Source organism: Budorcas taxicolor, chromosome 21, assembly GCF_023091745.1.
Source record: "Budorcas taxicolor isolate Tak-1 chromosome 21, Takin1.1, whole genome shotgun sequence".
Classification (NCBI taxonomy): domain Eukaryota; kingdom Metazoa; phylum Chordata; class Mammalia; order Artiodactyla; family Bovidae; genus Budorcas; species Budorcas taxicolor.
The window spans coordinates 62,070,717-62,086,691 of record NC_068930.1 but is presented as its reverse complement, the minus strand read 5'-3'; the positions used below and the strand labels follow the sequence as shown (position 1 = coordinate 62,086,691).

Below are 15,975 nucleotides of genomic sequence, written 5' to 3'. Positions count from 1 at the left end.
CCACCAGTGTCCCAGTTGCTGATGTTATGGGGGGCGCTAGACTGATGTTCCAGCTGTCGCTTCATTAACTGGCTCATTGTCAGAGCTCCCAGGGATCCCCTTTTCATCTGCCTATACTGAGCTATATGGAGGAAATTAGGAGATGATTACTAAGGGGAATAAATTTGCACAGCACACAAAGGCTCTACACAGCCATACAGAATCTTAATTGAACCTTCATCTGCTATTTATAATCATTAGTAAGTTGTATGCTTCTGTTCAGATGAAAAACTAAGGCACTATGCTACTCTTGGTGCCTTTCTTTACTCAATAAAGAAAGAAAGAGTGGCTATGAGCACTCATCTGTAGCCTGTAAATATTTACCCCAGTTACAACAGTGTAATATTTTCATTTACTTCTTCATTTATATACTCTTTCTTATTCCCCAAAAGATTCAAGACAGATACTACTACTTCTGTAAATAATTTATAGCTTAACTTTCTTTAATGGAGCTTGTGCACACACAGTTTCAGTCTCCTGATATCCCCCTGAGGTTCTGTGTGTGTGTGTGTGTGTATTTGTACATGTATATTTTGGAGTAGGATGACACATATCTACCCCAATTTTTAGAAAGAAATTGAAGCAAATGAAATTGTTACTTGGAACCAACAAGTTAATGAAGTGGGCATAAAATTAAAACGTGTTGACTCCAAAATCCATGCTGTTTTCAATCTCTATATAAGCCTCTGCTTACTGTTTGAAAAATGTGAATCCAATAACATTCCACAAGCATAGTCTAGTACGCTTCTTTGTTTTAAATGAAATAGTGGTAACATTTTTATCTTGCAGTTAGGCATTGACAGATATCCTATGATTGATATGTTAAGTACATTAAGCATTTTCTAACCAGAAAAACAGTGGAAAGCACTTCTGCCAATCGACTGCTGAGTGAGAAGGCAATTTGTTTCCTACCCTTCTTTTCCTCTTCAAGTGGTCCCACCAATACCTGTCAGCAACCCAGTAAGAAAGGAAGGGTATATCTGACAGGCCTTTTCTACATGATCCCAAACAACTAGATATTTGAGAATGTGGGATTATTTACTTTCTTATAAGGACAATTTCAGAAACCGAAGCTCTAAAATGTATACGGTCTAGAAGAGGATGGTAGAAACCAAGAAGTCTGTATGGCCCTTAGAAAGCCTTACGTATTATATACAGGTTTCACAGTCATGGTACCAAGACAGCAACTTGGTGTGATGTGAACTCAACTATGACATTATTTTTAATGTAATTAGCATGCTGCTTCATTAATGGTGGTTATGGCATGTTTAGCTACAAAATAATCAGCTGATAAACTGAGCAAAAGAGAGAGGTGTGATGGGAATTCTTGTGTCTTGGACTCCATGTTAACTGAATTCATGGAAATAACTACGCAAATATGAAAAATCTGATTCTTGCGGTTGACTGGTAAATTTTACAGCTTCACGATTCACTTGAAAGTGCAGCTTTGGGTAAAATTCAAAGGCAGCAATCTTTCAGAAAATTTAAGAAATTTCATGTAAAATTCAAAAGTGGAAATCTTTGAGAAGATTTACCAAATTTAAAAATTAGCATCTATCAGACAAAATCAAAGAAAGATTAAAAACCTCTAGTGATAGAACAATTTCTCCAATTATCAGTTGTTTTTAAAGACAGAAGAATTCCCTGAGAGTAAAAACTCTTAATGTTTAGCACAGTGTGTAAAGCACCTGGCATTGTCCTGTAAGAACACACCATCAAAAGCTGGTGTGTACCCAACACATGCTTTTAATGGAGAGGAAGACAAAAGTGGAAATCTAATGATGCATTATGCTAAATCTCAAAGGGCTAGATTCAATCATGATTCTGGGTCATGATTTATTTGACACATTTATTTTGTGATACATTTAGCTAGCACTGAAGTCAAACTGAGTTAGTCATCCTGACTCAATCATACTCAACTTAGAATTCTAACTACGTAATTCACTACCTCTTTATAGATGACTCTTGCAAATTAGGAAGAGAAGATACATGTTCATGATTTTAGTATGTGGACTTAAAAATGGGCATTTTATCATGCTTTAAAACAGATTTTTTTGTGATAAATAAGAACAATTAGGTTCAGAATGAGCCATTTGTCTTTGCTATCAAAAGGGAAAATAAATGTTACTTGGAAACACTTTCTTAGAATTTCTATAATCTCTATTATAACTGAATTTAAATTATTCTAAGGCAGTTGTGGTGATGGTTTAGTCGCTAAGTTGTGTCCAACTCTTTACGACCCCATGGACTGTAGCCCGCCAGGCTCCTCTGTCCATGGGATTTCCCACACAAGAATACTGGAGTGGGTTGCCATTTCCTTCTCCAGGGGATCTTCCCGACCCAGGAAAAAACAGGTCTCCTGCATTGCAGACGGATTCTTTACCAACTAAGCCATCAGGGAAGCTCTAAGCTGTGTTCCATACTAAAAAATACCATGAAATTGAAAAATCAAACAGACCTAGCATCAATTCCTATCTCTATCACTTAATAGCTGTGCAAATTTAGACAAATCACTTAGCCTCTCTGAACCTCTGTTTCCTATTCTATAAAACTGGGTCAATACTATCTGTCATACAGTACCAAAGGGAGGACTTAATAGACTAACAATGTGTATAAACCATTCAGCACAGTGCCTGGAACATGGTAATTGGTAGCAATTACTACTATTTATGTCTGTAAATGCTTGAAGAACAAGTTATATCTTATTTATTCACCTTTGATCACCAGTGCCAAGCATCATGCCTGGCACTTAGCAAACTCTTAATAAATAGTTGCTGAATGAATGAAAGCATGAATAAATGAATGATGAAGATGATGTTGTTCCATACTACCAGTCCAACATTTAAGGTAAGATCTTTATCTGGTTTTCAAGTTCATCTTTATTTCAAAAGATGGTCAAATGAAAACTCACTAGCCTTGAGGCAGCATCCACATGGAACACAAAATATACCAGCACATGTGACAAGGGTCTGTGGAAATTACAGGTCTGTTTGTGTCTTTGTATCTCTGAGAATGTCTCATGCTAAAATCTCTTAATTGACTCCACTGAGCCAGGTGGACACCCTTATTTTCAAACTTCAGTAGAATGCAAGCTACTCATGGGGAGAATCTAGGACCCAACAACACAGGGCAGTTTCAAAATAGTTGCCTCCTATAGATCCAATAAAGTTTCATGTCAATTTAATTTTCTGATCCTAGAGGGCTACATTCAGAAATAACTGGAATCATGATATATCTGATACATTTATTTGATGACAGCTTAGAGAAAGTTTTTGTCAATGATGGAGGTGATTCAAATTAAACAAAGGTGTTTCATGTAAAAATTCTGCCACAGACGGTGTTTTCCCCTTGTCCCAAAACCAGTTCCATGTTTTTTGTTTAATCCAGTCATATATAATACTTATTTTACTGAATTATGAAATGCAGTGACCATTCCATAACAAATTAGGATTCTTGGCCTATCATTGACCATACTGATTTATCAAACACTTGAGATGCTGACAAAAATGGGCCTCTATCTCATAGTCTCTGAGAACACACAAGATAGCATTATCTAGGAAGCTAACACAAACGTTAAAGAAAAAAAACAATACCAAGACTGTGAAACTGGAAACAAGGTGGCAGATCATGTTCTACAATCGATGGACAGGCAAAACGATCATCAAAGGAAATCTTACTTGATATGGAGGAATGGCTGCTCGTCTCTGGCACACCTGCTTCCAGCGTAGGGGCAGACGAGGATTCTCGTGGCATTTCCAAAGTTGAAAGTCCTTTAGTAGCAGGATCTACCAACAAAAATATTATTTAGGATTCAGGACACTGATTAAAAGCAAGTTGGGGAACCTTTTCCATATATTCTCCCGCTCTTGCTCAATACTCCCATTGAAATCATTACACACTTTCTGGCCCTACTAACGATTTTACTGGAACCTCATACACACTGGCTTCAAAGTTCCACGGAGAGTTGCTTCCACGTTACACTCTGCATGTGTCAATATGCCTCTCAGAGATTAACAACAGCACTGTTACAAAGCTAGGGCTTGGCACGCTCACATCACATATTCCTGCACCTTTCAAGAACTGGATTTCTTTTCATACAAATCCCAAAGACACTTACAGGTAATCCACATGTTTCATGCTACCACTTCACCTTTGTCTGGCAGTTTCCTACTTATCACTTACATCTCAATTTGTACAGATAATTCCTCCTCCAAAAGGGCAACCAGGATCCTCAACCCCACATTCAAACAAAATACTGGATCATGTGATCCTCTTATGCAATCCCAGAGTACCCTGTCCTAACCTTTACCAAAATTAACACACTAAAATGCAAGTGTCTATTTACCTGTCCCACAACCTCTGCTAAACCATAAGTAATTTAAGAACAGGGACTGTATCTAAGACAGAATAATTACTTACTAGTAACTCAGATTTTTCTATTTTGTTAGAAAATAAAATTTTATTATATTCTATTTTATTAGTTGAGCAAGAAACAGACTGCATCATTTGTTTCTGCTGCTGACAAATGCATCTAACCTGAAATATTTTCTGCAAAATAATAGTCTTTTTCAGTATTGAGAAACAAGCTGTCCCACATCATTCTAGGTGAAGATGATTCTTTAAGTTTTTGAAAAGTTCAATAGTTTTTGACTGCAAACCCCTAAAATTCTTTATAAGCCTCCTTGCCATCTTAAGCAATACTCTCTATATATTGAACTCAATGAGCAGTCTGGAATTACCACTAGGGTTTCCATGATTACAACATGTCCACCCTAAAAGACCTCAAATTCATAAGCTTCATGACAAGTGTCTCCTCCTCTGCAATTTATTATCAATTGTTTGTTCTTGCCCCAGAGCAAGTCACCATACATTCATACACACATACAATGTAAGCATGCAGACGCTGTTCGATTGGGTGATTATTAAACTGTCGGAAATGAAAGTAAAATGCATCCTAGGTGGGGGCTTAGGAGAAAAGCTTTTAAGCATTGATTTGGGAACCTCTACTTTTCGTTCTCAGAGGTCTTTCTGAATAGATATGATTGTCAGATAAGAAATTTCTTGATAACAAAAAAGTATAATTGTTACAATGTTTCCCAAACTCGCCTAATAAAGTATAAAACTACTACTTATTTTAAATTCCTTAGTCATTAAGATATTGAAGATTAGGTTATGGTGTTTCTCCTAGGTATTCTCCACAAACCACTAGTTAAAAACAAGCACAATTACCAATCTTATTATTATTTGTCTCGGTTTTATATTTGCTGCTACCATGCCATAAATAATAAGAGTAAGAGTAGCTTCCCAGGTGGCACAGGGGTAAAGAATCTGCCTGCTGATGCAGAAGACACAAGAGATACGGGTTCAATCCCTGGATCAGGAAGATCCCCTGGAGAAGGGAATGGCAACCCACTCAAGTATTCTTGCCTGGAAAATTCCATGCACAGAGGAGCCTGGCAGGCTACCGTCCATGGGGTCACAAAGATTTGGACACAATTGAGCACACACACACACACAGCATAATAATCTTACCAGTGATGCAGAATGAGAAAGCTTAAAGGCAAGAATTCTTTGATATATTGTTGAGACTTTTAGAGTTTGGATATGCTTATTAAAATCATTGGTATCTTTAATTTCAAAGAAGTATCATTACTGTAAGACAGTTATTAATAATCATTAGTATACAAAGATTCTTTGAGCCAGGAAATTTTTGCTCAGTCTTAAATCATTATGGGACTGACCAAAATTCAGTCCTCTTAAGGCTTTTATGAAGCCTTCCATCTATATATAATTTGACAACAAATATTTGAATAGAGCTATACACTTAGCTGAAAATTTTTCCATTCAATTTTTCATACTGATGTGAATAAAATATCATAGTATTGATTGATTCATTCATCAAATATTTGCCAGCACTCTACTAGGCACTTGGGATATAATCAAAGAACAAACCATAGATAATTCCTTGCCTTTGGAACTTTCATTTTAGTGGGGAAAACAGACAATAATTAACACATATAAAAGTAAATAAATTATTTTATGTTAGGAGAGTAAGTCTTTGTAGAAGAGAAAGTGATTCTAAGATGTCAGGTAGGGATGATAGGGCAGGTCGAGGCCTCATTGGTAATCTGATGTTTGATCAGAGAATTAAGCACAATGAGAGAAAGAGCCAGGCAGTCTCAGATATCTAGGGAAGACAGTTTCAGGGTGAGGGATCAGCCAGTGTAAAAGCCTCAAGATAGGAAAATAAAAGGAATGTTAAATAAATGGCAGGAGCCACTGGGGCTGGATAGAAGAAATATGGAGAGAATCATGCAAAAAATGAAGTCAGAGAACTAATTAATTGAAAAATGAAGTCAGAGAACTAATGAGAATTAGGACACATAAGATTCCAGCCATTTAAAGGACTTGAATTTCTACTATGATAGAAATGAGAGCCAATGCAGGATTTTAAGCAGAGTAAAGGTAAAAAATTTACTTTTTACTCTGTAAAAGCAGACATGTTTTTAAGGATCACTGTGGTTGCTGTGTTGAGAAGATATGAAGGCAATAAGAGAAGAAGGCAGAAGCCCAGTTAGGAAGCTATAGCAGTTGATCCTAAGAGATGTTAATGGCTCAGACCAAGGTGGAAGCAGGGGAGACAGTGAGAAAGGGCCAGATTCTGGGTAGATTTTACAAGGTAGATTAAGGAGGCCAGATAAGAGAGGATACCCAGTTAGAATTTAGTTTTAGATAAACAGCAGATCAGCTTTTGAGTATGAATGTGTCTCCTGCAATATTTGGCAGATACGGCCCCAATTCTTCACTCCCCTCTGAATGAATGACCTCTGCCCTGTAATTTAGAAGTTCCTCCCATTGAAGAGGCAGAATATATTTCTCCTCTTGACTTTGGTCCATCCAGGTAATTTTCTTTGACTCATGGAATGTGTGCAGGGATAATACAACCAAAGGTTTAGAGAACTTTTATGCAATTGGGCTTGCTCTCAAGCCTCTTCCATTACCATAAGAAAAATATTTCCAGCCTTCAAAGGTCCCAGGAGGAGGCTGGCCACCCAGTCCGGCTTAGGTTAGCTGATCCACAGATACTCAATAGCCCTTGAATTGAAGAAATGCTTATTGTTAAATGTTGCTGGTATCTGCATGATTATTTGTTATACAGCATTATTGCAGCAGCAGGCACCTAATGGAATTGCCTCAGCACACAGAAAATATGGAAAACCATTAGACTAGATGAGATTGCCACCACTAGATGAGATCACCAATACCAGTGTAGACAGAACTGAGAAAAGAACCAAGGACAAAGACCCTAGGCGATTCCCTCATTAGGGTGATAAGGAGGAATTGAAAAAACAGATTGAGAAGGAATGACCACTGAATATGCAGAAAACCAAGTGTATCCAAAAGCCAAGTGAAATGAGAGTGAGAAACTCTGTGAACTACTGAGTCAGAAGTTAATATCTAAGAACTGACCACTGGATTTAGCAGTGGAGGCCACAGGTGACCTTGACAAGTGACATTTGACTGAACTCTGGAAGCTTCATAGGAATTAAACTGGAGATAGTGATATTATAGATAACTCCTTTAAAAGTATTGCTAAAACCTAGAGGGTATTATGGGACTTCCCTGGGGGCTCAGATGGTAAAGGGTCTGCCTGCAATGCAGGAGACTGGGGTTCAATCCCTGGGTGGGGAAGATCCCCTGGAGAAATAAATGGCAACCCACTGCAGTATTCTTGCCTTAAGAATTCCATGGACAGAGGAGCCTGGAGGGCTACAGTCCATGGGGTTACAAAGAGTCGGACACGACTGAGCAACTTTCACTCACACTGACTCACAGAGTATTATGCTAAGTGAAGTAAATCAGACAGAGAAAAACAAATACTATATGATTTCACCTATATGTGGATTCCTAAAAACAAAACAAATGAACAAATAAGACAGAAACAGGTTCACAGATACAGGGAACAAACTGGTGGTTGCCAGAGAGAAGGGGGATGGAGGTATGGGCAAAATAAGTAAAGAGGATTAAGAGGCACAGACTTCAGTGATAAAATGAGTCACAGGATTATATACAGAATAGGGAATATAGTCAACAATATTGTTTTACTGTAAATGGTGACAGATGGTAACTAAACTTATCACGGTGATCATTTTGTAAAGTACTATATAAATGTCAAATTGCTATGTTGTACACCTGAAATTAATATAATATTGTGTATCAATTTTACTTTAGTAGAAAAAGGGGGGAAAGTTTTGCTAAAAAGGAGGAAGCAAAATGAAATAACAATTGGGATCAGGAGTTTTTATTAAGAGAGATAAATGAGATAGATGATGTTTGTAATTCTCAAGTCAAATGTATCTTAGAAAAAACTAAGGGAAGAGCAACAGGGGAGAATTTCCAGGCCTACATTCTTGAGTAAGTAAGAGAGATGGAATTGTGTCCACATGATGAAAGGCTGACTTCAGACCAAAACACAGTTCACCTATAGCTAGGAAGGCCAGGTGTTTGAGTGCAGACGACAGAAGGGAGGCAGATAATGACGGAGGAAGATGTGGAAATCTCTCCTGATTAGGTCAAATAGGAAGAGACATCAAAAGCTTGAAAGGAAAAGTAGCTATGAAATAGTCAGGAGGATGGAAACGTAAATGGATGAGGGATATATGGTGCGATTGCCGAGTAGCTTGAAGGACCTAGTTGATGCTTGTAGTCATGAATTTAAAATGAGATCAGTCAATACTGTTACATGTTTTTCTCCAGTCACACTCATCTGACAGGTACAGGTGCTGGTAGATGGAAAGACAGATTTGACAAGGGTAGTGTTTAGCCAAGCAAGTCTGAAAAAAGCAAAGGTCAGGGATGATAGAGGCAGGGAGGGATTATAATAATCAACTTGAGAAGAAAAGACATGAAGTAGGGGAAGGATAGTGAAAGGCAAAAGGATCGATACAGTGCTATCCAGAGAGAGAGGAAATGACAATGAGAGAATGGGAGACATTGGACTGACATCATGGACAGTCTGCAGCTACTGATAATAACAAGTTCTGTGATATGAGCATGGGAATGAGTAAATGAGCAACGGTGGAAGATGAAAAACAGTCTCTGGAGAAGATGAATTCAAGGAGCTGAGAAGCCAGAGTGTCAGAAGATACTGTACTAAGACTCTGTAGTGTCTGTACTAATATTGAAATCAATGAGAATTAAGACAGGAATAGTTTAGAAAAGGGTAAAAATGAGCCCAGTGTTAAAATTGTCAATCAATGAGAAAGTTAGGGGTAAATAATGTGAGATTCAGAGCTGAGTGTTTTTAGAGACACTGTGGAAATAGTCTGAAAGGGGAAATGATGAGCAAGGAAGGTGTCCACACCTTGGCCCTAGCCTAAGGACACAGTATTATCAGGGAAGAGCTGGACTTTCATTTGACTAGGAAGGTAAAGGAAACAACGGAGACAGCATAACATGGATTTTGCTCATGAAGCACGATGCATTTCTGATGGAGGAAAAGTTTCAGGAGTTGGGATAAGATGGAAGAAAGGTGCTGGACAGGACATGCGCAAGGCCTCATGGAAGCTGGAGTGAGATATAAAAAGGGAGATCTGGGGCTTCTTGCAGGGACTGACATGAACAGAGGGAAAGTACACAATGCCAGGAGACCTGATAGCTTCAAGGTGATTTACAACGGGAAGGCTGTGAGTCTGGTCTCCCTTGACTACCACTGATAGAGGCAAGAAGGTCTGGGGGAGCCTGAGTCTTACTCTGAGCACGGGAGCCTCCTTCCAACCCCCAGCAAGGAAGGGGTGATCTGTATGTTTGTGGCACGTGGGACACTATACAGATATAAAATTATTATGATAGTATAATCTATACTATGAAAACTCTAAATACATGTCATCATAATTGTCAGATACTTTCCTTCTTATTCTGGTAACAAATATATTAATATAATACCAATCTCCTCCCTGGCAGCCTGGGGAACAATCTGACCTAAGGATGAATAAAGAAGGCAATACACAGACATATGGAAACAAACATAAGGTAACCTATATACAACCTATATATCATATATACCCACTGAGGAGACCTCATATAGTTTCTTATATACCCACCCTATAGACCTTAAATGGTTTCTTATATACCCATCTATAGACCTTATATGTTTAAATCACTCAGTTGTGTCCAACTCTTTGCGACTCCACGGACTGTAGCCTGCCAGGCTCCTCTTTCCATGGGGGTTCTCCAGGCAAGAATACTGGAGTGGGTTGCCATGCCCTCATAGACCTTATGCTGATGCTGCTAAGTCGCTTCAGTCGTGTCCGACTCTGTGCGACCCCATAGACGGCAGCCCACCAGGCTCCGCCACCCTGGATTCTCCAGGCAAGAACACTGGAGTGGGTTGCCATTTCCTTCTCCAATGCATGAAAGTGAAAGTGAAGTCCCTCAGTCATGTCTGACTCTTCGTGACCCCATGGACTGCAGCCTACCAGGCTCCTCCACCCATGGGATTTTCCAGGCAAGAGTACTGGAGTGGGGTGCCATTGCCTTCTCTGAGATTATAAGGTTCCTTATATATCCCCCTATAGACCTCCATAGTTTCTATAACAGGTCAGTGCTTTCCTCCATCTACATGCAAAAATTTTCTTGGCTCCAAATAACAAAAAGGTGTCCCAGTTTCCTTAGAAACACTCTTAAACTTTCTTGTTATCATGAGAATCTTTTTCTTCCCCCACTGCCTTACTGGAGCATGACCTTTTCCAACTACATTCATGTTCATTCAACAGATTTTTACAGGGCACCTTTGAGATTACACAGCTCTGTCTTATGAGGCAGAGAACTGCTGGAAACCTCAGGAAATGCCTGAAGCAAATAAAAAGGCCGAGCCTATTCTCTTGGGAGCTGCTTTTATTGTGGAGTAGAGAGAGAAGTGATGTATGACCCAGAGCAGGGCACATCACCTCCTCAGTGTCAGTGTCCTCTTGTAGGAAAAGAGGGGGATTAGAGGTCCCCAAGATTTTTGTCAGTGCCCAATGTCTTTCAGTTTATGAATCTACTAAAATAATCATCCCAGACCAATTCCTTTTTTTTTTTTCTGAAGATTCCCATTCTATTTTTTTTTAAGATATGAGCTGAGAAATGAAGAAACATTCTGATCAGTATTATGATAACAGAGCAGAGGACTGTGTTTTAGGATGAGGTGGACTATCAGCTTGTCACTTTTTCAAGTTAATCCCTCTTAGAATCAGTGCCTCCAGGAAACACAAGTCATGACATTTGAGGCAGGAAGTTCTTGTTCTCTGGCAGCTTCACCATCAACTGGTGACCATGGATTAGAGGGATGTAACTGGGCTCATTTTGGTTCCCAGGGGCACACCACGTCTGCCAGGCTGCTGATATTTGGTTAGAATATGTAATCATCTATAGACCCTAAATGATTATACAATCAATTCTCAACCATTCCAAGCATTCTTTGCTTTATTTTACCCCTTCCTGTTTGTTCCTCCTTTGGTCTGTATCATAATTCACTGAAGTATATAGCAAGGAAAAAAAGAAAGCAAAAAGAGTTCAATTAATGACTTTTGTTGTTTGAGGAAAACAAAAGTGATATCTGGAATGTCTTGATATTAATTTATCATTGCCTTTTGTTGCCAAGGGTGATCAAGAACTAACTGTAGAGCTGAGGAACAACCAATATCAAAACATTTATGGAGCCAACAGAACCACATCTGAATCCAACACGCTGCAGTAAGCAGGAAGGGTTCAGAGTGATAATGAAGCAATGATAACGTCATCCCCTGACATTTTAAGGCTGAGAGTCTGATCCATACTCAGTGTCAAGACCCTCACAAGTAAGAGGCACACACTTGAACATAGGCTGGGAGAAAGAAGGAGGCGCTCACCTGGATCTTTCTGATCACCCAGTTTGTCTAGAATGTTGAAGGAAATGTCAAGGTACTCTCTCTGGATGGCACTGACCGCAATCTTCCTCTGTTTCCTCTGCCGGGGGACAATCTGAATCTTAAATTCCGACTCCTCGGCTCCCTCCTCCTCTGCCTTCCTCTCGGGGTTCTGTTCTGTGTCTGATTCAGCGATGGCATCAGGCTTCTCACCCTCCATTGGGTTCTCTGAATCTTCAGGGACCTTGAGGAGGACAGTTTTTGCCCCTGAACTTGGCATCAGCCCACCAGGCTTCTCCTCCTCGGTGCTGGGCTCAGCGTTATCGTCCAGAGACGACTCAGGGAGCGCAAACGACTTCTGAAGGAGGTCTCGTTTTTGCTTCAGCGTGAGCGGGCTGCCACAGGAAAACTCTTGCAGCTCCTCAGGCTTGACTAACTCTTCAGAGTCTGTGGGGTCTTCCAGAGCTATGAGAGAGGTGTCCTTGTCACCTGCGGACTGGTTATTTCCTGAGTCCTTAGAAGAAAAGTCTTTGGAACAATCCTCCACGCTTACTTGCACGAGGGGCGTTGTACTGAGGCTGAGGACAGAGGGGTGTCTGGGGACAGAGGGAGAAGAGGCAGCATTCTGCCCAGAGGCACCCTCATTCCCTTGGTCCACGGCCTCCTCTTCATCACTCTCTACTATTCGCAGAGGGGGAAGAGGTTCAAACACAAGAGAGTCGCTATCCGACGTTGAGAGCATAGAGCGTTTCTCAGGCCCAGATGTTGAATCTGAGGACAAGTCAATCAGATCTAAATCCTCTTTGGGGGCAGGCTTTATTGGGGAATCAACTTTCACCTCAAATGCCTCCATGCAATTTAACCTAACTTCTGGTATCACCGGCCTCCGAGATTCCTGGAAACCTTCCACAGCTGGGTTCTCGGGGATGTCGGCATTGTCGGGTCTTGTGGCAGAATTCTGTCTAGATCGTCCGTGGTCATGCTGTCTTTGCATAAAATAAGCAGCTTGGGCGGAAGGCTTGTCTATGTCACAGCGGTCTATGCAGGACTTCCTACGGTGCTCGTCTAATGTAAATAAGAGGGAGTCTGCATTTCCTATATCAAGAGATTTTTGTTTTAAAGAGCGCAGCTTTTTTTTCTGAATGCTTTCTTCTCTCACACAGTGTAGGATGTTGTCTTGTAATGCACTCGTGTCTCTATATTCAGCCAGTTCTATTTCACCTGATTAAAACAGAAAAAGCTAGTACTATTTTACTTGGAGATTTCACCTTTCTTTTCCCCTCATACTTGGGCATACAATTGGCATCGATAATAATCACAACCCCAGCTCCACCAAAAGGGAAAACTGACTTTCTGGCCAAGTTTTCATCAGGTTCATTCTAATTTCAATACCAGAAAACTTTGGAATGAAAGAACCCACAAATGGCAGTTTAAGATCTTATTTCCAAAATCAGGCTTCAGGATAATCCCTCAGCTCTATTCATTTGTGTGCTGGAGAGGGAATCGCTTTTGGCTGAGGTCGATCTAGAAAACTGTATTCAAATTGTGTGGAAGGGAAGCAAACATTTCGCAACAAATCAAATCAAGCAATGGCCCTCTATGACAATCATGACGTTAGTGATGTATCTGTCAATTCACGTATATATATAAGTGTGTATATATATATACTGGTTATGCATACATATATATAAAATCAACAGTATTAAAATGTGTAGTAACATAATAAAATTAAGATTTCACCCCAAACAAATGGTAGAGTACAACATTTCTGCATAAAATTACTAAGAGGAAAAAATTCATACTTCTCTGAACATTCATCTCAACCGGCTGATATTTCACCATTTTGCTGCCGCCTATCCTTTTCAATCTTGCAAAAAAAGTTTGAGACTCTTTATTGCAGGGTCCAGTAGGTGTATCATGAATATCAGATTCATCAAAAACACTATCTTCTTCTAATTGGGGAGAGAAAGTCAAAATTACACTTAAGAGGTTATTCTCTCTTAGGCTGTGTCTACACAAGCATTTCAACAAAAGCATCATGGAACACAGTCTGGGGTGGTTCCTACACCAGCCCAAGTCTAGCCCAGCTGGGCCTTTCATTCAGGTGTCAAATTATTCATAAGTTGAGCAGAACAAACTGGTATAAGTTTGCCCCTCAATTTCAGTGTCACAAAGGGCAGCATTTTCAAAAGAGGCATCTCAATATTCCAATAGAGCCTTCATGGGGAACTCTTTCAATGCACTTAACAAGCGGATAACCAAGACACGTCAGGAATCTGGGACACTCCTGAAACGTGCCTGCTTTGGGTGAATTTTCAGGCTAATTTGGCAAAAGAAAATTAAACACAATGAGTAGATCTTGCGCCTTCCACAAATACATGCCTTCCTGGGATCTGAGAACTGGCATAGACACAGCCTAACAGTACATGCACCTTATACTTTGTCAATGCAAAATACTGTACTCTACACTTGATAATGAAACACACGACACACAGAAAAAGCTTAGAAAAGCCACCGGTCATCTCAAAAGCTTCACAAATGATTATGGACTGAAAGAGTAAACAAAGGAAAAAGAAAACAGAAAATAACATCTCCCCACTGAAGTAAGACTCTTCTCTAGTTTGCCATGGGCAGCTTTTATGAATCCCAGAAAGAATCTTTGACTGTTATGGTCCTAAGGCTCCATAAACAAACTGGTCACTTAGAGTCCTAGCAAGCTTGTTTCTGTGTCATTCTCTACCCCCATTTGGCCACTTTTAAATCAAAGAGAAACCCCAAAACACATTAATGAGGAAAATGTTGTTATATTGCAACCCACAAAATTCCCTTAATAAATTTTCTTCTTTCATCCTTTGAAAAGGTCAAAGCCATGTACAAAACAGCAAGAGAAGAGGCTACAAAAATGCATTAACACCACAGTGAATGGAATTAACCTACTATTCAAGTTCAACATCATTGAAATCACGGTATTTGGCCTATATTTATATCTACCTGTATGACAAAATGAGGTTCAGGTGTGATTGTGATTATTTAAGATTCTCTGAGTATAAGGGGAGTACAAGCTTAGAGTTAAGTTTTAAGAACCGATTCTGTCTTAAAACACAAGATTCTGTTAAGTAAATGAAATTTAAACAGCAGATGCTGGACAAAGTAATCAAAATAATCTTTTCGGTCAAATGAAAAAAAAATAAGCATTAATGATCAAAATGGATACAAAACTCCCAGTGAACTTCTGTGATGATGATCAAGACAATGTTCTGTTTTATTTATTTCATTTTGAAAAATACTCTCCTTTGAAAAATACAGCTTTTTTGGAGCAAGAGTTATGCAACTTCCCTTACATAACTTTGTATCAATGATAATTCTCAAAATGAATTGAATGAGAGCGACAGGAAGACTTCAGCATGGCTCCTCTCACCCAGAAATGTTCATCTGGGATTGGCCCAGGTACTGAGCCCACACTGATGACATCTACAGTTTAACTGAGTCTGTCCAGTTTCCCAGAAACTAGGACCTAAGACGGTAGACAAGATATTCTTCAGGAAGGATCTGAATGGTATCAGAACTTAAAGAACTTTCTCTCAGTCCCATCTCTGGCCAACCTAGAGTCTTGAACTTTGGGTAATAAATGAACAATAGAACACTGGCTCCAATCCATCCTATTCAGACATCCGCAGAGCAGTTCTACCAAAAAGGAATCTGTGAACACTACTAAGAGTCATGGGGCACTGGGCTTTCTCCCAGGACTGGATGAGATGATGTCATCTTTCATGAGTCTAGTCACCCTGCAACAGACACTAAAAACACACATCTCGGCTCTGCAGTTCTCCCCTGAAAATATCCAGGCTGGAAGTTTACTCTAGCTAAAGTTTCATTCTGCTGCCTCCTTTGCAGACAAGCTATCAATACAAAAAACTGTTGATACTAGACATAATTTAAACCTATGCAAAATATTTGATTTCAGTGGCCTTAAATTAATTCTTATTGAATAAGGAGACTAAGAAAGACCACTTCAACACATATAGACTCCATTCAAATCTAATCACAA

At 39.5% G+C, this 15,975-nt stretch overlaps 1 protein-coding gene across 1 annotated transcript in view; it reads right to left on the bottom strand.

The window, feature by feature from the left end:
• UNC79 (unc-79 homolog, NALCN channel complex subunit) overlaps positions 1-15,975 on the bottom strand; it is a 225,599-nt gene that overhangs the window by 69,313 nt on the left and 140,311 nt on the right. Inside the window, exons 30-33 of the mRNA XM_052659741.1 lie at positions 13,730-13,879; positions 11,931-13,148; positions 3,717-3,824; positions 5-121 (exon numbers count right to left, since the gene is read on the bottom strand). Coding sequence (XP_052515701.1) covers positions 5-121; positions 3,717-3,824; positions 11,931-13,148; positions 13,730-13,879 — 1,593 coding nt within the window. The remainder of the gene's footprint in view (positions 1-4; positions 122-3,716; positions 3,825-11,930; positions 13,149-13,729; positions 13,880-15,975) is intronic.